Source organism: Oreochromis aureus, linkage group 3 (genome assembly GCF_013358895.1).
Source record: "Oreochromis aureus strain Israel breed Guangdong linkage group 3, ZZ_aureus, whole genome shotgun sequence".
NCBI lineage: Eukaryota > Metazoa > Chordata > Actinopteri > Cichliformes > Cichlidae > Oreochromis > Oreochromis aureus.
Genome location: NC_052944.1, coordinates 31,881,302 through 31,905,631, shown reverse-complemented (window position 1 = coordinate 31,905,631; position 24,330 = coordinate 31,881,302). Strand labels below are relative to the sequence as shown.

At 39.8% G+C, this 24,330-nt stretch overlaps 2 protein-coding genes across 4 annotated transcripts in view; both read right to left on the bottom strand.

Annotated features, from left to right (window-relative positions):
- Positions 1-1,166, bottom strand: LOC120433604 (collagen alpha-2(VIII) chain-like). Its single transcript, XM_039600105.1, has 2 exons — positions 998-1,166; positions 1-230 (listed from the first exon to the last, which is right to left on the bottom strand). Exons 1-2 carry the CDS (start codon positions 1,164-1,166, stop codon positions 1-3), a joined length of 399 nt encoding a protein of 132 aa, XP_039456039.1.
- A 4,100-nt stretch (positions 1,167-5,266) lies between these two features.
- The window catches only part of LOC120439195, a 28,263-nt gene continuing 9,199 nt past the window's right edge, over positions 5,267-24,330 (bottom strand). For 2 of the 3 annotated variants that reach the window (XM_039609967.1, XM_039609969.1), the window contains 15 exons: positions 23,442-23,661; positions 23,127-23,224; positions 22,494-22,610; positions 12,473-12,701; positions 11,922-12,115; positions 11,760-11,844; positions 11,575-11,657; positions 11,380-11,481; positions 11,130-11,246; positions 8,311-8,406; positions 8,130-8,233; positions 7,918-8,026; positions 7,615-7,759; positions 7,505-7,531; positions 5,267-6,146 (listed from right to left, as the gene is read on the bottom strand). In XM_039609967.1, coding sequence (XP_039465901.1) covers positions 5,599-6,146; positions 7,505-7,531; positions 7,615-7,759; positions 7,918-8,026; positions 8,130-8,233; positions 8,311-8,406; positions 11,130-11,246; positions 11,380-11,481; positions 11,575-11,657; positions 11,760-11,844; positions 11,922-12,115; positions 12,473-12,701; positions 22,494-22,610; positions 23,127-23,224; positions 23,442-23,661 — 2,274 coding nt within the window. In that variant the 3' untranslated portion in view covers positions 5,267-5,598. The remainder of the gene's footprint in view (positions 6,147-7,504; positions 7,532-7,614; positions 7,760-7,917; positions 8,027-8,129; positions 8,234-8,310; positions 8,407-11,129; positions 11,247-11,379; positions 11,482-11,574; positions 11,658-11,759; positions 11,845-11,921; positions 12,116-12,472; positions 12,702-22,493; positions 22,611-23,126; positions 23,225-23,441; positions 23,662-24,330) is intronic. The other variant, XM_039609968.1, reaches the window with a different exon arrangement.

Here is a 24,330-nt window from a genome sequence, read left to right as displayed (position 1 = left end):
TTAACAGTTTGCAGCCATGCTCACATACACTTGGTCTCCTTGCTGCAGCTGCAGGAACACAGCGTTTCCTCCGTTATCAGCTCCATCTCCTTCTGTCTTATGATCAGCTGTTATGACCGTCATCTCATTATTCTTGAAAATACGCAGATAATGTGAATAGCTTCTTCCACCGTGATAGAAGATGGTAAAGTAATAAACACCTGCAACAGGTGCTGTAAAGACACCTGAAGAATAAAAGAGTGTTGGTCACATCAAAAAGAAAAGGAAAAAGTAATGGAAATTCAAATTTGATCATTACTTCTCATCATTTAACAACATGTAAATGTCAGATTTGTAAATTGCTGTTGAAATTTAATTTTACAATAACAATAAATACAATTTTCCAAAACTAAATTGAAAACATGTTTTATAACTTCATATTTTGTCAACATGTCTCAGCAGATAAATGTGACATTTAGCTTTTAATTTGCAAAATTACTCTGGTATTATTGATGAGCTTTTTGACAACATGGACATTATCTGGTCTTCAAAATGTCATAATTGTTTTAAGCTTTTTCATCTTAGTATACAGCACTTTAATCAGACAAACAGTGAAGTTAATTTTGCATTCTTATATGAAAATTTAAGGTGGTCCTACCAAATTTCCAGGTTGTTAAAGAGGCATAAACTCTGTTTTTTACTCAGTACACGATTTCCCGATACACAGTGTTTATTCATTTCAATAAATCGTTCCAGCTTTTTCCATTTTTTGTAAAAATAGAAACAAGGCGTGGCTCAAGACTTTTTTTTTTTTTACAGCACTGAATTTCAGGGAGTAGTTGCTCTATTGTCAGGTTTGAAAACATAAAATAAGAGCATCAACACCTTCCATCTTCCTTCCTATACTAATATTTTTGAAGATTGATAACTTTGAGTCAAATTAATTATGAGTATTCAGCCACAATGAAAAAAACGCTTAACAGTTTAATCAATTAAATCTGACTTCATTTTGTTTTACCTTTGCTTTGCAGCTCCAAAATTTGGTTTTCGCTGTCTTTCAGCCTGGTTACTGTCTCCTTTAGGCGGATTTCAGTTTCCTTCAGTCTTGTTTCCATAGATTTCACTTTTTCTGTCATGGCCCCAAAATCTTTCAGGAGGTTACACATGTCAGGATGGTATGGATTCATTTCAGTGGTATTAATAACACTGTGGGCCAAAGTCAAGCCAGAAAACAAGAAAATAGACCGTAAAATGTTAAAATTCATTTTCTAAGTTTTTTCCAGCACAACTGTTTGTTGTTTTGTTCTTGGTTTAAAGGGGACATGAAATGCTACACGTGTACAGGCTAATTTACATCATTGAGCCCTGCTCTCAAAAACCGGCATAGGTGTAACTCTGTCTGCGAAGCTGGATTTAAGAAATAACTGTTATAGGTCCCGTGTCTTATTAAACACCATTAATTCTGTTATCAACCCTTCACCCACCCTACACTTACCAGTCTCTCCAGCTACCTGTGAAAACTTTTTACAGAGTTACCCGGCTCAAAGGATGTGACAAGTGGGAGACCACACACAGTCTGTAAGATATTTTAATTAAATAAAGAAACTGTAAATGATGCAACAGCCATAACTGAACATAACCAAAGGAGCATAATGAGCCCCAGATGAAGAGAGAGAGAGAGAGGGGCAGAGGTTCAGTCAAGGTAGCTTTATAACTGGGACTGGCCTTCTCAGGTGTGCTGTATCTATAATTGGGTCAGCTCCACCTACCACATACCTGAAAGAGAACAACAAGAAAACAAGGCCAGCCCACTGGCTGTCACACATGCTATATGCAATAGAATAAAATGCTACGTTGTTAGAAAAAAAATACACTGTGTTATTGCACAAGTGTGGATGTGTGTGTTTGGTCATCTGCAAAGTCTTTGTTGTAGAGTCTGACAGCAGTAGAAAGGAAATACCTGCAGGGTTTCTCTGTCCCACATTGTGGGTGCCGCAGCCTGCTACTGAAGGAGCTGCTCAGAGTCTCCTGCATGGGGTGGGAGATGACAGCTTAGCCATCATTCTCCTGTCACTCACCACCAGTGTTGGTCAAGTTACTTGAAAAAAGTAATCAGTTACTAATTACTGATTACTTCCCCCAAAAAGTAATCCCGTTACTTTACTGATTACTTATTTTCAAAAGTAATTAATTACTTAGTTACTTAGTTACTTAGTTACTTTTTAAAAACACGATTTACAACCTGAATAGGTGATAAAGCGATAGATCTTTCAGCCCAATTCTACTTTTTCTGCATAATCCATCATACAAAATGTAATCAAATGGAAACGTCTCTTTTAAAACTTTTAACTTTAAATCTTTTAACTTTATGCATCAAGCAAAAACTTAATTATATGCAACATTCTCTGACTGGAAGAAATTTGTTTAACATTTAAACCTATTTTCTGCACATTCCAGCACATAAAATAAAATATTTTTTTGTGTTTACACTCACTCTTTGAAATAGATGCAAGTGAAACACAACAGAAAATAAATAAAATCAAAGACTCAGCGGTCCTGTTGCTCTATTTTCACCTGTAAAGCAGGACTGGATTAGGTGGAGGTTTACCCTGGTGCAGGTGTGCTCCGCGGCGGTCAGTGGAAGAATCCATGAGTTTCTCTGTGAATTTCACATTACGTCATAGTACACTCGGTGCTTGCTTGGAAGTTTAGGGGTTTTTCGCTGTAAAAGAAGTTTTCTTCCCACGCACAACGGACACTAATGTTTTTGTCACTTTTTATGGAATCAAACTCAAAATAAGGTCAGTACTTCCACGCTTTAAACGCTGCATGCTGCACTCTCTCCGCTTTTCGATATATTATGATCTGCACACAGCTGTTGTCACGAACGTCGCACTCACGTCACTGTCATGAGACGTTCTCGCAAAAAAAATCACGGTTTTAGTAACGCAGTCAGCTGCCCTACGGGAAAGTAACGGTAATCTAATTACCGTTTTGCAATAGTAATCCCTTACATTACTCGTTACTTGAAAAAAGTAATCAGATTACAGTAACGGCGTTACAAGTAACGCGTTACTGCCCATCTCTGCTCACCACCTCCACTGAGTCCAGAGGGCATCCTAGAACAGAGCTGGCCCTCTGGATCAGCCTGTTCAGTCTCTTCCTCTCCCCAGCCGAGTTGCTGCCACCCCAGCAGACCACACGTTAAAACATGGCTGAGGCCACCACAGAGTCATAGAAGGTCTTCAGGAGTGGACCCTTCACTCCAAAAGACCTGAGTCTCTGCAGCAGGTACAGCCTGCTCTGCCCTTTTCTGTAGAGAGCATCTGAATTGTGAGTCCAGTCCAATTTATTGACCAGATAAACACCAAGGTACCTGTAGCTGTCCACAGCCTCAATGTCCATACCTTGGATGTTTAGTGCTTGCAGTGGAGGATGTTTGTGCCTGCGGAAGTCTACCACCAGCTCCTTTGTTTTTCCAGAGTTGATCTGGAGGTAGTTCTACTGGCACCAGTCCACAAAGTCTTGGGTCAGTTCTCTGTACTCCCTGTCGTCCACGTCAGTGATGAGGCCGACTATTGAGGAGTCATCAGAGAACTTCTGCAGGAAGCATCATCCACTCCAATGCCAGGTTGGTAGGCAAACTGAAGTGGGTCCAGTGATGAGCTCACCAGGGGACGAAGCTTATGTTCCTTCTGTTCCCACGTATTCCTCAGCTGTTTTTGAACACTTTGAGCCTGTTTCTCTGTGTACTTTGGCTGAAGTAGGGCTCTCTGGAAAAGTCCAGAACTCCCATTGCAAAACATCTGGGAGTGTTCTTTGATGGCAGTTTTTCATTTGACAAACAAATAAATCCTGTTGTAAAAGCCAGCTTCTTCCAGCTCAGAGCCCTTGCAAAAATTAAGAACATGTTGTCATCTGCTGACTTCAAGAAAGTGATTTATCTATTTATTTCATCCAGGCTTGACTACTGTAATAGTCTTTATTTTGATATCAGCCAGGCTCTGCTCTCTCGTCTTCAGCTTGTTCAGAATGCTGCAGCACGACTCTTAACAGGCACATGTAAACACGACCATATTTCCCCAGTCTTGGCTCGTTCACACTGGCTTCCAGTACATTATAGAATTGATTTTAAGGTTGTATTGCTTGTTTTTAAGACTCTAAATGGATTAGCTCCCTCATACCTCTCTGACCTTTTGACTAAAAATACTTAAAATGGAACTCTTAGGTCAGCTGATAAGTTGCTTCTGATTGTTCCTAGGGTTAGGGTTAGCACAAAACAACAATGGATGGACAATGTGTACATCAAACTCACTAATGGCATCTAGTGGACAAATAAGAAATGACAGTCTGAAAGACAGTCTGGAAGTTTATAAAAACTAGATTTAAAAATTATCTACTTATCAAACTTATTTGTGGTGACATCATGACAAAAATGCAAAGAAAAGTTCCTAAATGACAGTTTTATTCATTTCTGTCCATCTGATGTCATAAATTATATTACACACATCTATCAAATGGCTTATAGTGACTCTTGAAGACCACAATTTAAGAAGCCTGAGTAGCAAAAGTACAAAGTGAAATAGTTACAAAAAGGATCTGTAAAACAGAGCTACAAAGAGAAGTAAATAGTTTGTTGATGCAGTAAGTGATGGAGAATGAGCAAAACACAACCAACAAGGAGAACTCATAATCCATCCTTTGGTATACAATTATAACAAACAGCATTTATAGTCAGAGCCGAAGGAAGGGAGTGTTGAAGTGTGTGTGTGTGTGTGTGTGTGTGTGTGTGTGTGTGTGTGTGTGTGTGTGTGTGTGTGTGTGTCTGCACAGAGGTGGAGGGGACTACCACACTCCGCTGTACACAGCAGACAAGAATCAGCAGACAAAAAATGTCATGGGCACACAGAGAGTTCAAGTATTCCAGTCTTGCAACTCTTAGGACAGCAGTCAAGACACATAATTTAAGGCTATTCGCACAAAGTTAACTTACAACAAAGTCAAGGTTCTTGTTGCATCACAGGGATTAATGTCAAATTGCTTATTAATGTTACCTTTATCTAGGTGTATGATTTTAATGGTCCAAATAATTGGCTAATAGCTGATTTTGAAAAATGCACAACCTCCAGCCACTGGTGATCAGTACGTAACATCATTTGATCATAATGTGTCCTAATGTTTTTTCTTAAAGAAACAGGAATAGTATCTAAAGTGTTTTAACAACTTTATCTTTAGAAGAGTTTTTGTGATATCTGTCTTTTGCAAAAGAAGGTGTTTCACCACGCCCAGACCCAGTTCCCACAGCCTTGTTTTTTCCCTGTTACTAATTTATATTTAGTTATTTCATTGTTTATATTGTTTCTGTAAAATGTATACATTTCCACTGCTGTATGAATGACTTATTTTTTACTTTTCAAATGTTAAATGTTAGAAAATATAGTACATAAAAAATAAAACTCGGTGAGTTGGCTCAGTCAGAGAATCTTTATTAATGCATGTTATAATAAAAAGCAATAAAAAATGTTGAAATTTGACTGATGAAATGCCCGATGCGCAGGTAAGCAAACTGTTACTGCACACCCAATCATACATATTGTTTACCACATTCAGTGCATGTGATTACTGCTGCTTTTGCACAGCAGTGATAATCAAAGGATCGCTGTTTTTCTCATTTTGTTTCAGATGTGGACTGAAGTACGGGAGGATCTCCCCACCAAACAAACACTCAGTAAATGAGTAGATGTGAGACTGAGAGGTTACATCGTAAAAGGACACGAGACCTTCCTCGTAATCTACAAACACCCCGACTTTCTGTGGTTTCCCTTTAAGCGAAAGGCTCACGGGTGGTGTAGTCAGGGCTGCATATTTCTGGTCTTCATAATGTACAGTAGCCCAGTAACCATTGTCAGGATTGATTGAGAGTTTCCCTTTGCGGTTTGCATCACATCTCGCCACACCCAGATCCCACCCGGTCTTGTTCCTGACCTCCACCTCCCAGTATGCCCTGCCAGAGGACAGCCTGTTGAGCCCCAGGATACTTCCAGAAACATCAAACCTCTGCGAAGAATCAGGATCTTTCGACATCTTTCCACCATCTCTCACTTTTTTCCCATTACCATAAATTTCAAGGCTTTGGTGTGCGGTAGTCGGGTCCAGCTTCACATCCACTGCAGTCAAAAGAATACAAGTGATTTAAAAAACAGAACTGTGTGGTGGGTAGAAGTGTGTAAGCATCACAAGAGTAATGGATACACTACAATAGAAGGCTCCCCTTACTTTATTTACTTTTCTTATTAAACTTTTCAGCCAAAGCTTTGGATTAAACCCAAACATGGTGGCAAGTATTGCTATGGAAACATCAGTAAGAACAGGTTTGTCCCCAGTAAGAAATAATATTTGTATATGAAATCTTAAGAAGATGAGATATTAGCATGCAGGATACATTAACCGCAATAAAGAGAGGTTTCACACTATCAACAAGCAGCTAGGCTAACAAAAGAGCATCAGGGCATTGTGTTCTCCATGCTGACCCCTTGAGGTCTTGGCAGAAATATCCATAACAAGTAAACACTCCTTACATATGTTAGCTAACTCACTATTTCAAAAAATAATATATTAATATTTTTGGGTAATAACTATGCTAATTTTCATATATTTAATTCACATAACTTCTGAAATCTTGCAGTACTGAATCACAGTGTGTTAATTTTGTTGAGTTAGCTGCTCTCCCAGAGGTGTCAAATCATTCACGTGACAAAATTTGAGAATAATAATAATAATAAACTGTGCCCAAGCTAAACGTGTTCATATCCTTAAAAATAATTATTCATATTTTTCCATAGACCCTTTTTTCGGGAAGAAAATGATTGCAGTTAAGTGAGCAGTTTTAGAAATATATAAGTAGACAAATTAACGTGAGGCAATTTGACACAATTACAACATTTTTTAACATTGGCCAGACAATTCCTCTAAGCTGAACACAGTGCAGGTGAGGAGGGGAAATTTTATCTGGTTGTGTTTAAAAAGGAAAAAAAAAAACCCTGAAATAACAAAAATATGACTTGTGCCATACAACTTTGTTTCACTGCCTAATGACCAATCATCAGCATCAGATAGATAATGAGTGAAAATCATTGTTACAGACAGTCTTAAATTTATCTCTGCCATTTGTTTTTCAAATAACTTTTAAAGAGTACATTATAAAATTATATTTTATTTTGGAAAACTACATATTAATTTTGATTGCATCTAACTAAACCTTAGCAAGACTAGTTCAATTCTGGAAAATAATGAGAGCTAATAAATACCTGGAGGCTTTTATTTTGGAATTTTAGTGTTTAAAGAATCCTGCTAATTTTCTATAAAGCTTGGGTTTTTATTTTGAAAATGTAACAACTTTTAAAGCCTTAATTTTCCATTACAAAACCTACTGCTGCTCATCAGTATGTATCTGTATTACACATCAAAATGCAGAACAATCACATTTTTTTCTATTTAAATAAGATTTTTATTTTGAAATACACACCTGCAAATTTAGTAATCCTCCTGAGTTCTGTGGAAACAAACATTTTAGTAAGTGGCAATAAATCAGAAAACACAGATTTTAATATAAGTATAACAAAATGATGGACTCACCGATGGATGAGAGTTTTTCCATTTCCTCGTGAATTTGCTTCATCATGGCTGAAGTCGTAGTTCTCAGTGTGCCAAAGGAGAGTGAAGTGTCAACTTGTACATTTTTCCAGTCAGTAGATTCATTCAGGCCTGTTAGTGGGGAAACCTGTGTGTGCACATGATAAACATCAGCGTATGACAAGATTAAATTTAATGAGTTTAATGAAACAGAATTGGCAGAAATCTAATGTTTCCTCTTTTAAGCACTTTTTTGCTGAGATGTTAAAAAGACCAGAAGATGGACTTCAGGTCCTCAAAGCTCACTTCCAAGTCTGGGTTTTTGGGTGCTTCAGCAATGGCGTTTTTGAGCACATCAATTTCTCTTTGCAGCTTCTGAATGATATCCTGAGCATCTTCTTTCACTTTCTGTCTCCTAAACAGCATATAAGAGAATAAAATGTACAGCTTTATAACAGCACTAATGCGCCCTTTGGTGATGTTCAGCTGATCTCCACTGATAAACTAACAGTACCAACCTCTCCTCCAGAGGCTTAAGGGCTTTCTTTCGAGCATCCTCCACAACTCTAATCACCTCTGAGAAGAAATTATTGACTTCCAACCATTCAACATCCAAACTACCCTGAAAAGAGAGTGGATGTGTTAAAGTAGCATCAAAGCAAGAAACCAAACAAATGAAAAATAAATAAACATCCTTACCTTGCAGTCTATTTCCAATGATCTGACTTCAGCCATCTTGAGCTCTCTGATGTGAATTTTCTGCTGCAAGTCAGATTTTATCTTTTCCTGTTTCGCCTTGAAAGAGGACGAAGAGTTCAAAGTAAATTTGATAGCAGTCACATCAGCCACTTTTGAAGTCTAAACATTTTTTTATATAGCACCAAATCACAAATCACCAAATCACAGGCACAATAGTGCCTCAAGACACTATTTATTGTAAGGTAAAGACCTTTCAATAATACAAAGAAAACAGAGAAAAGCCCCATAAACAGATGACCCCTTATGAGCAAGCGCTTTGGCAACAGTGGGAAGGACAAACTCCCTTTTAACAGGAAGAAACCTCCACCAGAAGCAGGCTTAAGGAGGGTCAGCCATCTGTCATGACCGGTTGGGGGTGAGTGGACAAAGACTAAGGCTACATTCACACTCCAGGCGAAAGCGCATCAAATCCGACTTTTTGACCCTATGCGACCCATATCCGATCATGGTATGACAGTGTGAACAGCACAAATCCGATATTTTCAAATCCGACCTAGGTCACTTTCGTATGTGGTACTGAATCCGATACATATCAGATGTTTTAGAAAGAGAATGCTGTTTGAATGTTCATGTCGCAATAAATCCGTCTTTTACGTCACTGACACAAGACAGACGCCAATTATCAGCGCCGGAGAAGACATCGTGAACGCTTCCTGGCCATCCAGTGTAGATGTTAGTGAAACTGTTGGGAAGACAACGTTGGAGGAACGTGAACATTTTATTTGTACTGTATAATCTGCAGATTCTGACAGAAATCTGCAACTATCCTTTGAAGCACCGCTCCTCTCTAAAACAGCAATAAGGATCATTATTAGGCCATATGTAAATAACAAAATAACTTTATAACTTAAAGCAAAATTGGGAAACGTAAAGTCTGAAACAACTCTTTATATTAAGGGACATCAGTCAAACAATACTGTTTGGTCTGGGTCTAAACAGAGCGCGTTGTGTGTGACGTCCTCTTTTGCGCATGCGGGCCGCTTTGAGCGTTCACACTAGAGTGCATTTGCTGTCACATTTTATTTGTAGTGGGAACAAGCAGACAAAAAAATCAGATTTGATCAAAAAATCAGAATTGAGCATTAAGACCTGCAGTGTGAACGTAGGCAAAGACATGCTGTGAAAGAGAGCCAGCGAACAATAACAACAAATAATTAAATGCAGAGAGGTCTTTTAACACATGGTGAGTGAAAAAGCTGACTGAAGAAGAAACACTCAGTGCATCATGGGAATCCCCCAGCAATTCTGGATTTAACAGGAAGTCAATAAAGGGAAGTCAATATAGGAGAAATATGCTCTCTCTTTCTAGTCCCTGTCAGTACTCTTGCTGCAGCATTTTCGATTAACTGAAGGCTTTTCAGGGAGTTTTTAGGACATCCTGATAATAATGAATTACAGTAGTCTAGCCTGGAAGTAACAAATGCAGGAACTAGTTTTTCAGCATCATTCTGAGACAGGATATTTCTAATTTTAGAGACCTTCCTGCAGTTTAATTAAATGGTGTGTGTTATCTGGCTTCATGGATTGATAAAGTTAGATGTCATCTGCATAGCAGTGAAAATGTATGCTATGCATTCTAATGATACTGCCTAAAGATCTTAGCATGGAACCCTGAGGATATGATTCACACCACTGCAGCACAATACCTTTAATACCCGCAGCATACTCTAATCACGCTAATAAAATGTTATGTACAACAGTATCAAACACTGCAAGTCAGAACAAGCACGGAGATGAGTCCACTGTTAGAGACCATAAGAAGATCATTTGTTTGTAGGAAAACAAAAGTACTGAAACAAGTTCCACTTTGAGCTTGTATTAAAAGTACTAAAAGTTATGTTAAGTTGGCATTGCATTTAACTTCTGAGAAATGTCACTGGAAGTTAAAACTGCTAAACCCTCATGGGGAAGCTACAGTGCTGTGAAAAAGTATTTGCCCCTTTCAGATTTCTTCTTTTTTTTTAAATTGGCACATATTATACACTTACATGTTTCAGATCATCAAACAAAATTTTAATACTAGACAACGATAACCCAAGTGAATATAAAATGATGTTTTTAAATGATGATTTTATTTATTTAGAGAAAAAAGTTATTAGGTCTTTGAAGCAACTGTTTTAAAGCTAGCCAAAATTTCTAGTATGCAAAGAAATTTGAAGCAGCAAATGCTTTTTCACAGCACTTGTAGATAAACAGTCAAGAGTTAATTAACATCCCAGGGCTGGAAAATGAATTGCTACAAGCAGCAATTCCTCGAGTGGCCACTTGAGCCTGCCTCCAATACTAAATCAATCCCCTAGACTCAAATGTAAAAATGCCCAGGAAACAGCATAAAAAATAAATTAATTTGTTTGAAAAAAAAAAAAACATGTTTATAATCTGGTGCAAAAGAAAAAAACTGTTTAGGTCTCTAAGGTAAATTGTTATGAAGTTGTAAACTTCATAACAATGTACTGTCAGTGAATTTGTAATATAATCTGTCTATGAGGATACTAGTGAGGTTTAAAGTCGTGTGGTGGCTTTAACTGAAAGGTGTGCAAACACATGCAGCAGTTTCCTGTAACAGTCTGTGAGAGTTTACTTTCACTACTATGAGTATCTTAAATGGGCCTCAAAGCAGTGTTTTTGCTGTTGGCTGTTGGCACATTTTAGAGCATTTTGGTATTTCTTCAGTTTTAGTGAGTGAAAATTCTACTAATTATTAAACTGTTACTCAGAACCCCTTAAAACTATTTTAAAAAATATTAAAACTGCATTACCTTTTGTAGTTTTTTAGTCTTCTTCTCTTTCAGTCTGTCTATCTCCTTTTCTTTTTCTTTGGGGCCGATTGCTGCGTGCTGGGCTGCTTTCCCAGGAAACTCCAAGATTTGTGCCACCTAAAATATGAAAGCATTAAGTAATGAAATTAATCTTTATACAGTTTAACTCTAAGCAAAAGTGTTTCAAATGTATACTAATATCGCTGTTTTATATGCATCTGAATGGCTTTACTTAAGAAATCTGCAGTACCTGCTGTTCACAGCATGATGTGTCTGTCTCCATCACTGTGATTGTGTTGTCTGTATGATCACTGTGGTTGCTGAAGGTCTGTGGCACAGACATGAACACAGACTGTAAAAGGAAAGTAGAAGTGGAGATTCAGTGGGTGTCACTTGACAAGTTATCCTAACACTTCTTTGATGTGTTTGAAAAAAAAATGTGTACCTGTGCACCAGAGGCAAAATCAAGCCCCTGATATGCGCCCATGTTTGATCCTGTTGGCACAGACTGTTGCTGAGTTTCAACCACTGTAATAAAAGAGGATTAATGGTTAAATTAAGTCACCTTAATTTTTTGGAGTGTCATTTCAATGCAGTGTCATAATGAACTAACTAAATTAAAATGCATACATGATTTAATTATCTCTTCTGTGGAGGCTTGTCTGGCTGGAGAATCAATTTGGGGGACGAAGCTTGATGGCAGAAGCCTATTCTGCTGGAGAGAATAGGTGTGATTATACAGTTCGATGCTGATATAGTGTAATATCTCATATTTCGGTGAAAAAGACATACCTCCTCCTTGACTGAAGGATTGAAAGTTGGTCTGCTGTACTTTTGATAAGATTCTTCCTGATGATTTCTCCAGAGTTGCTCTTTGTTCTCCTCCAGTTGAATTTGTGTAGATCTCATCCCTCCCTGGAAATCTCCGAGATCCTGATCAGCTGTGATTCTGGGCCAGCTGCAGTAGCTTGTGTTTGAAGAAGAATCTGTTGTGTTCGTGTGACATATTAAGGAATGATTAATTTCTCTTCCTGCATATTCTTTGTTTATTTTTAGCAAAGTATTCCTTAAAATGTGAGAATACAGTTTTTTTTAGTAAAAACTGTATTCTCACATTGTTACTCTGGTCAAACATTGATTAAGAAAGTTTCAAAATAGTAAAACATAGCCAGGGTATATGCAGTTCCACGTTTGTAAATATACTGCTAATTTTTTTTTTTTAAACAAAACATTATCATGCATTAACTGTCATTGTAACTGACTGTCAAAGTGACAAATTTATCCCCAGCCTCGGCAGCTGCACAAAGTGTAACTAGGGGCAGCAGTACAATTAGCACACTCACCAGACTTCACAGAACTCTTGAAAATATCCACAAACAGGTCTGTGAAGTTGACCGGAGGATTTAGGATGGTCACTGTAGGAATGTAACTGAATTGTGCACGTTCAGGGATCCTCATTCCCTTTGGTGTACATCCCATCTTTCCCTGGTGAAATTTGAGGCCATGGTAACTTGTTATATTGGACCAGCCACAGTGGCAAACCTGAAGGCTCATTTTGGAAGAGTTGAGTATCTGTTGGATACAGACAAGGGTGTAAACAACAGGGAAGCCAGTGGGAGTTTAACTGTTAAAAAGACATGCACTGTTTAGAAAATGTGCATGACTAACATGTGAGTTATCAGTGAGGGTGGTTTATCACTAGTTCGCTTTAATAACTGATATTAATGCTATTCTTTCCAAACAATTGGGTTATTGTTTGTTTTCTATTAACGAGTAACAGTGAGAATAAATTGAGTGATTTTAAAATGTTTCTTCTTCTTTCATGGTCACAGGGTTTTGAGTTTTGGGATACTCAGGGGATTTTTTAAGGGTGTTTTTGTGTATTTTAGTTTAGCAATTAACTAAACCGGGTGGGGTACTGGAGGGTGCTGCCGTCTGCAGACTCTGTTGTCCTACTGGGAGACTTCAATGCTCATGTAGGCAATGACAGCAAGACCTCCAGGGGCGTGACTGGGAGGAACGGCCTAGCGGATCTGAACCTGAGGTATGTCTTGTTGTTGGACTTCTGTGCAAACTACAGTTTGGCCAGAATGAACACCATGTTCAAACATTACAGTGTCCATAAGTGCACGTGGCACCAGGACGCTCTAGCCTGCAGGTTGATGGTAGATTTTGTAATCTTATCACCAGACCTAAGACCATATTTTCTGGACACTCGGGTAAAGAGGGGGGCTGAGCTGTCAACTGATCCCCACCTGGTGGTGAGTTGGATCAGGTAGTGGGGGAGGATGCCGGACAGACCTGGCATGCCTAAACGTATAGTGAGGGTGTGCTGGGAACGCCTAGCAGAGGCCCCGGTCCGCGAGATCTTCAATGCAAACCTCCGGCTTCAACAGCATTCAGGGAGACTGAGGACATTGAGTCCGAATGGAGCATGTTCAACACCTCCATTGCCGAAGCCGCTGTACTGAGCTCCGGTCGCAAGGTGGTAACCCCCGAACCTAATGGTGGACACCAGAGGTGAGGGGGGCCACCAAGCTGAAGAAGGAGGGAAGGTCCAGGTGCCTGACCTGGACCTTCCCTCCAGGGCTTCCTCCAAAGGGTGGCTGGCCTCTCCCTTAGAGATAGGGTGAGACGTTCGGCCATCCGGGAGGGGCTCAGAGTAGAGCTGCTGCTCCTTCACATCGAAGCACTTATGTCTTCTATGTTGTGAGATGTGACTCATGTGGTATGTGCTGAAGTGTTTTTTTCTGTTCTCAAACTGATCTCCCTTCTAGAGGTCAGTCTGGTTGGAGGTCTTTTTTCTTTTCGTCTTTCTTCATGTTGTGGATTTTCCATTGTTCTACCTCTGTCTTCCCCATGTGATGCGTGTGTAATGTATGTATGGTTGGAAGGGTAAGATGGTGCTGGAATGCCGGCGGCCTTAACCCATAATTTCCTTCGGGGTCAACCTTTGGGATCAATAAAGTTTAATGGATGAATGAATGAATGAAAGCCTATTTGCAGCTCTGGAGACCAGGATCACTGAATTGGAGAGTCGGCTTTGCACCCTTGATACACTTGTAGCTAGCCATGCCCCGGTAGCCGGTAAACCCGAAGGTAGCTTAGGTGTTCCTAAATGGAAGCCCCAGGTACACCACCAACCTGTTTATGTGTCTAACCAGTTTTACCTACTTGGCGACACACCCGCCAGGGATCAAACTCTGGTAATTGACGATTTTGTTCTGAGACATGAAGCTAGAGACACTGGCAACCATAGTCAATTGTCTTCCAGGGGCCAGAGCAAGCGACATTGAGGGACATTTAAAACTGCTGGCTAAGGGTAAACATAAATTCAGTAAAATTATAATTCACATTGGCAGTAATGACACCCGGTTACGCCAATCAGAGGTCACTAAAACCAATATTGAATCGGCGTGTAACTTTGCCAAAACAATGTCAGACTCTGTAGTTTTCTCTGGTCCCCTCCCCAATCAGACCAGGAGTGACCTGTTCTTCTTAAATTGCTGGCTGTCTAAGCCAGAGGTCAATATTCTTGTTAATAATTTTGCCTCCTCGCTGCATATGACTCTGGATACTGTAGCTCCAGGGAAAAATAAGGCCTCAAATCAGAAGTACCTGACTCCGTGGTATAATTCTCAAACACGTAGTCTAAAGCAGACAACTCGTAAGCTGGAGAGGAAATGGCGTGTCACAAATTTAGAAGATGATCAGTTAGCCTGGAGAAATAGTTTGTTTCTTTATAAGAAAGCCCTCCGCAAAGCCAGAACATCTTACTATTCATCACTGATTGAAGAAAATAAGAACAACCCTAGGTTTCTCTTAAGCACTGTAGCCAGGTTGACAAAAAGTCAGAGCACTGTTGAGACAACGATTCCTTTAACGTTAACTAGTAATGACTTCATGAACTTCTTCACAAATAAAACTTTAACCATTAGAGAAAAAAATTACCCATAATCATCTCACAGATGTAATATTATCTACAGCTACTTCCAGTACCATTGATGTTAAGTTAGACTTTTTTTCTCGAATTGATCTTTCTGAGTTAACTTCAATAATTAATTCCTCCAAACCATCAACGTGTCTTTTAGACCCCATTCCTACAAAACTGCTCAAAGAAGTCCTGCCATTAATTAATGCTTCAATCTTAAATATGATCAACCTATCTCTAATAATCGGCTATGTACCACAGGCCTTCAAGCTGGCTGTAGTTAAACCTTTACTCAAAAATCCATCTCTAGACCCAGCAGTCTTAGCTAATTATAGGCCAATCTCCAACCTTCCTTTCATATCAAAAATCCTTGAAAGAGTAGTTGTCAAACAGCTAACAGATCATCTGCAGAGGAAAGGCTTATTTGAAGAGTTTCAGTCAGGTTTCAGAGCTCATCACAGCACAGAAACAGCTTTAGTGAAGGTCACAAATGATCTTCTTATGGCCTCTGACAGTGGACTCATCTCTGTGCTTGTCCTGCTAGACCTTAGTGCAGCGTTCGATACTGCTGACCATAATATTCTATAAGCGCGATTAGAGGACGCTGTAGGTATTACAGGTACTGCGCTGCAGTGGTTTATATCATATCTATCTAATAGACTCCAATTTGTGTATGTAAATGGAGAGTCTTCTTCACACACTAAGGTCAATTATGGAGTTCCACAGGGTTCAGTGCTAGGACCAGTTCTATTTACATTATACATGCTTCCCGTAGGCAGTATCATCAGAAGACATAGTATACATTTTCACTGCTATGCGGATGACACCCAACACTATCTATCCATGAAGCCAGGTAACACACACCAATTAGTTAAACTGCAGACAAACAGACTTTCACACTTACGAATGATTCAGAGACAATATTTTGTCTAAGGACTGTGAGGGGAACCCACGCAGGCACAAGGAGAACAGGGAAACTCCAAACATAAATTCCTGAAGACTGGATTGGAACCATGGACGTCTTTCTGTGAGGCAACAGTGATATACAGCGATGTGTGTCCAACAGCCACGTGGGGCTTTATTATGGTCCCCATCAACTTGGGGTAGTAGAAAACTATAGCCTATCATAATTGGATTTGGATTTGTACTTTAACATAATATTCTATTTTTTTTCATATATCACAACAACAGTTGCCCCAGTACACTTTATATTTTAAGGTAGATGCTAAAATAGCCTAAAATAGAAAAAAACAAAAAAACAACAATCATATGACCCCTTATGAGCAAGCACTTTGGCCAAAGTGGGAAGGAAAAACTTCCTTTTAACAGGAAGAAACCTCCAGCACAGCCAGGTGGAGGTCCTTATCTTCAAACCATGAGCATGAACTGTGGTTGTGTTGCATAAGTTTGTGTCTATATAACATTGTGTGCTTCAGTCTACAAACTATGAGTTAACTATGAACTTTTTAGATTGTAATTCACACACAAGATGACTTCACACAGCATCTTAACAAAATTAAATCGATATAAAATCCATATAATCCATATAAATAATACAAAGGGACAATATTTTAATATTATCTGATTCTTTAACAAACAACTCTTTCATTCAGGTACGAGAGTAAGTGGGTCAGTAAGACTGTCAGGTTATTTTGTTATGACGCATTTCACAAAGTTCAAAGTAACAACAGCAACAGCAAGGTCAAGGTTGACCCTTGCACTCTGTTGCTCTTATTGTAACTTATAGGTGGCACAGTTCTTGGAGATTCCTAGGACAACAGCTCAGCAAGCAGCAATCGGTCTTAAAAAGAAAGAAAGAAAAGGAGAAAGCCTGGGTAAAAGAAAAGAAGGCCAAAAAAACTACAAAAGGTACTGCAATTTTAATACAGTTATTGTAGTAACTGTACAGTGATCCAATTATTAATCAACCTGGAGAACTGATTAATATTGGGCTGGAAAATTCTCATAAACAGCAGTTCCTCTAGTGGCCACTTGAGTCTGGCTCCACTGCGCTGGTGTAAGAGGTCGCAACACCCCCTTAAACAGACATCCTGCCCCCTTAAAGTCAAAGTTTTAGAAGTTGACAAAGAAAATACTAGATTACCCACAAACTGAATATGGACAAGATTTACTACAGTCACTGAAAAATATGCTGGAAAAGGCACAAATGAGATGACAGGTGTCACATGTCCTTCGTTCTTTCCCTCCGTGCTCTGTTTATAGCGCGGGTTCACACAGCACTAGGCAGAGAAGCCCCCCTCACCCTACCCCCAGCTAAACATCCAATCACTGTTAATATGCAAATTACCCGGTGTCAGGTTTCTCAATGGGCAGGGCAGAGCAAAATTAAGCAGCTAATCTCTGTCGTCAAAATCATAGTGACTGTAACTGTGTCATGGTCGTGTTTCCCGTGAATTTGCATTTGGGTCCAATTCCTGCCTGCACACAGCGGGATTATGACAAACTGACAGTGAATTATTTTAATGTTCTTCATTATTGTTAGAAAATTTTTTGTAATTTTCTGTTAACTGTGGGACTTTTTTTAAACTTGGAGGAGCAGAAGCAATGCTCAGCACAGACTGTTTTTTTAGTGACACAAAGCAAGTAAAACACAGGTGCACTGCGAGTTTTGCTGCATCTTGTCACCGATTTCAAGCTGGACTGAAGTTTATAAAGGACCCATGTCAAAGTATTGTGAATGGTAAATGGAATGGTTCTTATATAGCGCTTTTCTACTCTGAGCACTCAAAGTTAAGTTAAATCCAATTTGTTAACCTACCTTTTTTAGATGAAGTGCAGCTGCGAAGAACATAAGCTGTGCCCCAGGTCAGGAACTACATCTTTCAGAGGCTGCATTTGAAGGCCAATTAAGCCACAGGCAGGCGATGAAGGCTGTCCCAATTCAAAGGCTGCTCCAAATGTGGGCGACAAATGTGTCCTTCAAATCCCCTGATTTGAAGGATGGGTCGGGTGTATCCTTCGTGGCCCAACCTATCCCAGAATTCATAGCGCGGCCCAGCCAATTCCAGTTTCCAACAATGGCGGCAGCTAGTTAGTTGTAATATTACTCTTAGTACTCTTACCGGGATCACAAAATATACTTTTAAGATATTTTCAGGCGAGAATGTAGCTGTGTAAACTTCAAATATCTGCTTGATTTATCAAGACATCACATATTTGCAAAAGTGCTCTGACATTTTCTGAGATGACTGTTACCCACCAGCTCGATATCTAACCGGGAGATCGAGGCTCACCAGAGTCAGCGAGAACACCAAACTCCCGGCACATTGATTTCAAACCCCTGCAGTCTTTCGCTACTCAGGTTAAACATGATCTATAAGTCACTTAGATAACTTAAAAATGTTATTGTTTGGCTTTTTTTCAGTGTTTTATTTGTTCCTGAGTAAATCAGTTTGGCTGAGATGAAGGTTATAGTTTTCAAACAGCTGAATAAATGTCAAACAGAAAACTGGTTAAACAGAAGTGTGAGATGGTAGAGAATTTACTCAAATGTCCTGTTATATTTTAGGGAGCGAGGAGCAGACGGAAGAGTTTATTTAACGCCACCGAGACAGCTGGTGATGCAAATCTGAAGGCTAGACCGTCCCATTTCACAGTTTCATACTTCCGGCCTCTCAGTCTTCGAAGGATGCATCCCCTGAATTGGGACAAAGCTGTACTTTCTCCTGTTTGGCTACAGGGGGCAGTGAGGTGTGTTTAAGGTGTCTCTCTATCAATTTGAGTTTCCATTACACCACGATAAATAGGTATTTTTGTTTCTACACTTTTATTTGCTGGGTTTATTTTGAGCAGGGCAGCACGGTGGCACGGTGGTTAGCACTGTTGCCGCACATCAAGAAGGTCCTGAGTTCAATTCCACCATCAGGCCGGGGTCTTTCTGTGTGGAGTTTGCATGTTCTCCCCGTGTTTGCGTGGGTTCTCTCCGGGCACTCCGGCTTCCTCCCACCGTCCAAAGACATGCAGTTTGAGGGGATAGGTTAATTGGATAATCGAAATTGTCACTAGGTGTGAATGTGCGAGTGAATGTGAGTGTGAATGGTTGTCTGTCCCTGTGTGTTGGCCCTGCGACAGACTGGCGACCTGTCCAGGGTGTACCCCGCCTCTTGCCCTATGACAGCTGGGATAGGCTCCAGCGCCCCCCGCAACCCTGAAAAGGATAAGCGGAAGCGAATGGATGGATGGGTTTATTTTGACAACAGTGTTATTGCAAACCATGTCACATGATGGTTTAAGTTATTTAATTTCACTAAATATGTGAGACAAGCGAAAATAGCATTATCTTTTTATGTTCAAGATACGCTGATGTTTCTAAATATAATTGACTTTATTTTAATTCGTTTTCACGATGACCTGTTGGTGAACTTGGAATAAATGTGATTCATGAGATAATTAACAACTAAAAAATACATCTACAGTCAATGGGGGACTAGACCATTGTTCTTCTCACAGTTTCAATCTATGAGAGAAGTGTTTCTCTCTGTGAGCCTGTCTGCTGCACAGAGCCGACTGGAGGACCTGTGTCTGTCAGACGTGACACAAAGCCCCGTCCCAAACAGTTTCCTCGTACATATACTGATGTAATCACAGTGATTGTAGTAAACCTCATTCACTTTTGTTACATAAAAGAAAGTCCATAACAAATAACTTGGATACGGATGAATCTGTAAGAGTTTTTGCAAAGGGCAACAGGAGACTGTTGTTGTAGAGTGGATTGAGGAGAAAGGAGAGTGGAGCTGTTCAGTTGCAAACAGAGTTAAGTTCCTTGCAAAACAAATAAGCTTAAAACAAGACAAAATCTGTTGTGTTCTACATTACTATACCAGCCCTTTATAATTTTGTAAGTGTTGGCTATATTGAGAGGTCTTATTTTATTCTTACTTAATTTTGCAAATTTATTTGAGTTAGGCAATTCAATTAAGATAGATATTATGTTGATGGTTGTAAAGACCTTGATGGAAATTTTATTTTATTCTTTATTTCTGTTTTTCAGTTTTATTTTTCAAGACCTGGTGAATTGATTTTTATAACTTGGCCTACCCTTTTTAGTTTTGTTAAAATTGGCAGTAGTGAGAAGTACTATTGTTGGGTTCGAATATATTTATGTGGTAACAGGCATCTGTAACCGAACGTCGGAAAATGGTAGTGGAGGAGGTGCGACGACAGGAGGAAACAGCCAGACATGCCAGAGCCGTGGCACTGGCCAAGCAGGGTCACTGGATGAATTGGGAGAGTGTGGAAAAGAGGAAACTCTCATGGAGTGAAATCTGGGGCATGGAGTCTAATATACTAAGTTTCATCATCCGAGCGACATATGATGTGCTTCCTTCCCCAATAAATCTGCAGCTGTGGTTTGGAAAGGACCCATCCTGCCCCTGTGTACAGTCCCAGCTACACTTAAGCACATTTTGGTTGGTTGTAGGACTAGCCTTACTCAGGGCAGATACACATGGAGACACAACCAGGTTCTCAGGTGTCTAGCCGAGAAAGTTGAGTGCAAAAGAAAATCCATTAACGCTCAACCTTTCACAAACCAAGAGAAGCATCAGTTTTCATGAACGTTTGTCCGGGAAGGAGACAAGCTGAGGACAAACCCCTCAAACCCAGACCTGGGCCCACTGAAGGTTGCCAGGGATTGGCAGATGCAAGTGGACTTGGATCAGAGGCTAATTTTTCCCACAGAGATCATAACAACTACTCTGCGACCAGACCTCGTCCTTTGGTCTAACTCCCGAAAACTTGCGTACGTCATTGAGCTGATGGTACCATGGGAGGAAGCAATTGAGGAAGCATTTGAGCGTTACAAGCTGCGGTATGCCAACTTGGCAGCTGAGGCAGAGGACAGAGGCTGGAAGATCAAGGTGCGCCCAGTGGAAGTGGGGTGCAGGGGCTTTGTTGCCAGTAAAACAGCAAAACTGCTTAGAGAGACTGGGATCAGAGGACAGGCACAACGGCAGGCTATAAGAGAACTAGCTAACACTGCTGAGAGGACCAGTTACTGGCTGTGGTTAAAAACGGCTGACATTACTTGGGGAGCTAAGGCAGTCAGCTAACCATGAGAGAAAAGAAATATTCCACTCTTCTCCCCTCTGCTCTTCTTCCCTTTTCTGGGAGGCAGTGGGAAGGTACAGCGTACAGCCCGATCCGGTGGGGAGGTGTGGGAAGCCAGATCAGACGCCCCCCTCTCCTCTCTGCTCTCTCCTATCTTGTCCCTTTTGTCTTACTTCTCTCTATCACCTTTTCTTGTCCCTTTGAAGAAGTGAGGCTCCATAAATGCTAAAGAGGAAAGTATTATTTCTCAGTTGCAGTGAATAGATAGAAAACTGTAAGAAACTAAACAGAAGAAAGAAGAAGAGAAATAACAATTTAACATAAACCAGCGACACACTCCAGGGCCTGATCACCCCTGGCAGGGCCTCCTTCGATGAGGGTGTCTAGTGATAATGGCCGAAACACCTGATGAATCCAAGCTCCACTACTGATGATGTGTCCCAAATAAAAAATGATAATCTAGATCGATCTCTAATCCCTAAACCTAACCAAGGAAGGAAAATGTCAGATTAGCCTGGGTAAAAGACCGAAAGTTGAGGCATACAACGATGTGTGCTGCTGGCAAAGTTTCTGGGCTGCTTTTCCTCATAACAGCCATTCCTCAAGAGTCTCTCCATCTAAAGCAATGCATTATCAGGGACTGTAACATCTATCCCTTTTAACTGAATTATAGGCCATTCGATTAAGGTAAATGTCATATTTTTAATTGTCATAATCAGATGAGGAATATTTAATTTTATTTTTTGTTGTTTTATTTTTCAGTTAACATGGTCAGGGGGTTTGCGTGTCTCAGTGACCCTAAGAGCTAGACTGGAAGAAGCTTAGCCTTCAGGTAGGATACCCAAGTTGGTCAGGGCTTAGGTTAGAGGCCCAACAAAGTGCAATCCAGTTACATGACAAAAACAGTTATCCAGAACATCCAACCCCCACCCCTTTCCTGCTTCCATTGACATCATGTGGCCTCTTTACATTTCTGTCTGCCCCCTCATATTTGCCTGTCTAGAACCGGGCCAGTACAAAACTACAATAGTTCCCACTTTCATAACAGTTTTACTGTCAACAAATTGGCTATATAACACATCTATCTGGACATTAATAAAGGCCTAAAGTTAGGGGTGTGGTGGCTTTGATTGAGCCTTGTGCAAACACAGAGCTGTAGCCGGTAGGTATCCCCAAGGCTTTACTTCACAAGATACAGTGTGTCTGTTGTTGTTGCCTTTTGAAGCATTTTCAGCATTTCTTTGGGTGTAGTATGAGAAATTGCAGTTGTAATTACTCTGTTTCTAGTCACTAGTAACAGTAGGTGTTACTAGTGACTAGTAACACTAACTGTTAGTGTAGTACCTGTATTGAAATTGCCGTACCTTTTGTAGTTTTTTGGCCTTCTTCTCTTTCTCCCAGGCTTTCTCCTTTTCTTTCTCTTTAAGACTGATTATTGATGGCTGAACTGTGGTCCTAGGAATCTCCAAGAACTGTGCCACCTATAAGATGCAACAAGATCAAATGAGCGCAAGGGTCAAACTTGACCTTAAGCTCAAACAAAGAAGGTCAAGGTAAAATGCTTAGTCAACCAAGGTGCTCATGTCCTCCATGGCCTAATATATTGTAGTGGAGTTCTTTTTACCAAAATTAAATCTGCTTGAGCTGTTATTGCTATCTACCATCCCATAAAATTTGAAAACGATATTTTGAAAGCTAACATGTTGCTAAGAAACAGACAGACAAACAAACAAACAAATGGAGCTGACTACATTCTCTTTACCTTCGGAGGAAGAAAGACAATAATGTTTATATAGTTTCAGTTTGATGTCACTTTGATGAATCTGTTGAACAATGCAGCCAAGAGGCCTGTTGAATTCTTACCAAATGAGCAAAATGATGCCTTTGGCTACCTAGTGCTCTTTGACAGGATCTTCATTTAGGCTTGATAATGTATACTTAAGTATAAGTCCATTTTACATGCATCTGAATGGTCATCCTTAAGAAATATGTAGTACCTGCTGTCCACCAATAGAAAAGTCCAGAACTTGACGAGCTCTGGAATCTTCAAACCAGGTCACAGTAGTTTGATAAGAGCGCTGTGGAGTCTCAAAGACTGTAGAGAAAGAAGACAGTCACGATTCACTGTTCCGTGCCTGCTATCAGTTATAAACATTTTAAGTGTTGGGGTCCCTATACTACTAAATTACATAAAATGCTGAAATACATTAACTGTCATTGTAAGCTGGAATGACAACAGAAGCCAAGTTTGAGTGAGGATATTTTGTTCTCGTCCTACATCATCACAAACACTGTACAATCTGTGCACTCACCGGAACTCTCGAAGTCATCCACAAAAGGCTCTTTTATTTTGATTTGAGGTTCATTGTGGCTTGGTTTATGTGAAAACCTGGATTGTTCACTTTGAGGGATCCTCATTCCCTTTGGCGTGCAACCCATCTTTCCCTGGTGAACTCTCAAGCCGTGGTAAGTTGTATATTTGGTCCAACCGCAGTGGCAAACTTGAACGTTCATGTTGGATAAGTTGGGTGTCTGCAACAGAATATTGTCAACATATTTGTCAGTGAAGAAAAAATAAGCATTGTGTGACTTAATGATGTGGTTTATGTCGAATTTATTTTAACAACATCCTTAACTGTATGTCTATCTTTACCTAAATTTCCCCACACCTCTGCACTCCTCTGGTAACCAGTTTGTCTTTCATCTGTTTACTTATTACTGTTTCTTTTCTTTTTAATAGCCAGGAAGTCAATACAATTTAAATTGACAGCTTTATCATTTTGATTTATTTTTTGTGACCAAAAGTCATGGTATAGATCACATACTTGCAGTGTTTAAAACTTTCAGAAAAGTATGTGTTCTTCCAAAATAGTTGGAAGTATCGTGCTTTTCTTTACATTATGAACTAAACTCAGAAAGGAATACTACTGGTACAGTAGTTTCATGGTTTAAAAAGGGTTTCAGGTTACATACTCTTTACTTCGGAGGAAGAATGACACTAATGTTTATATAGTTTTACTTTGAAGTCAACAATGAATCTGTTGAACAATGGAGGCAAAAGACATGTTAAATTCTTAGCAAATGAGCAAAATGATGCCTTTGGCCACATTGTGCTCTTTGGCAGGAGCTTATTTTGGCTTGACAATGTATACTTCTGTACAAGTCCATTTTACATGCATCTGAATGGTCGTCCTTAAGAAA

What these genes read in the sequence shown, in the direction of transcription:
- LOC120433604 (XM_039600105.1), bottom strand. Translation starts at nt 1,166, where the DNA reads ATGAATCCATACCATCCTGACATGTGTAACCTCCTGAAAGATTTTGGG. An exon ending in TTTGGAGCTGCAAAGCAAAG is followed by an intron (nt 231 to 997) that starts GTAAAACAAAAT and finishes CACTCTTTTATT; the next exon opens with CTTCAGGTGTCTTTACAGCA.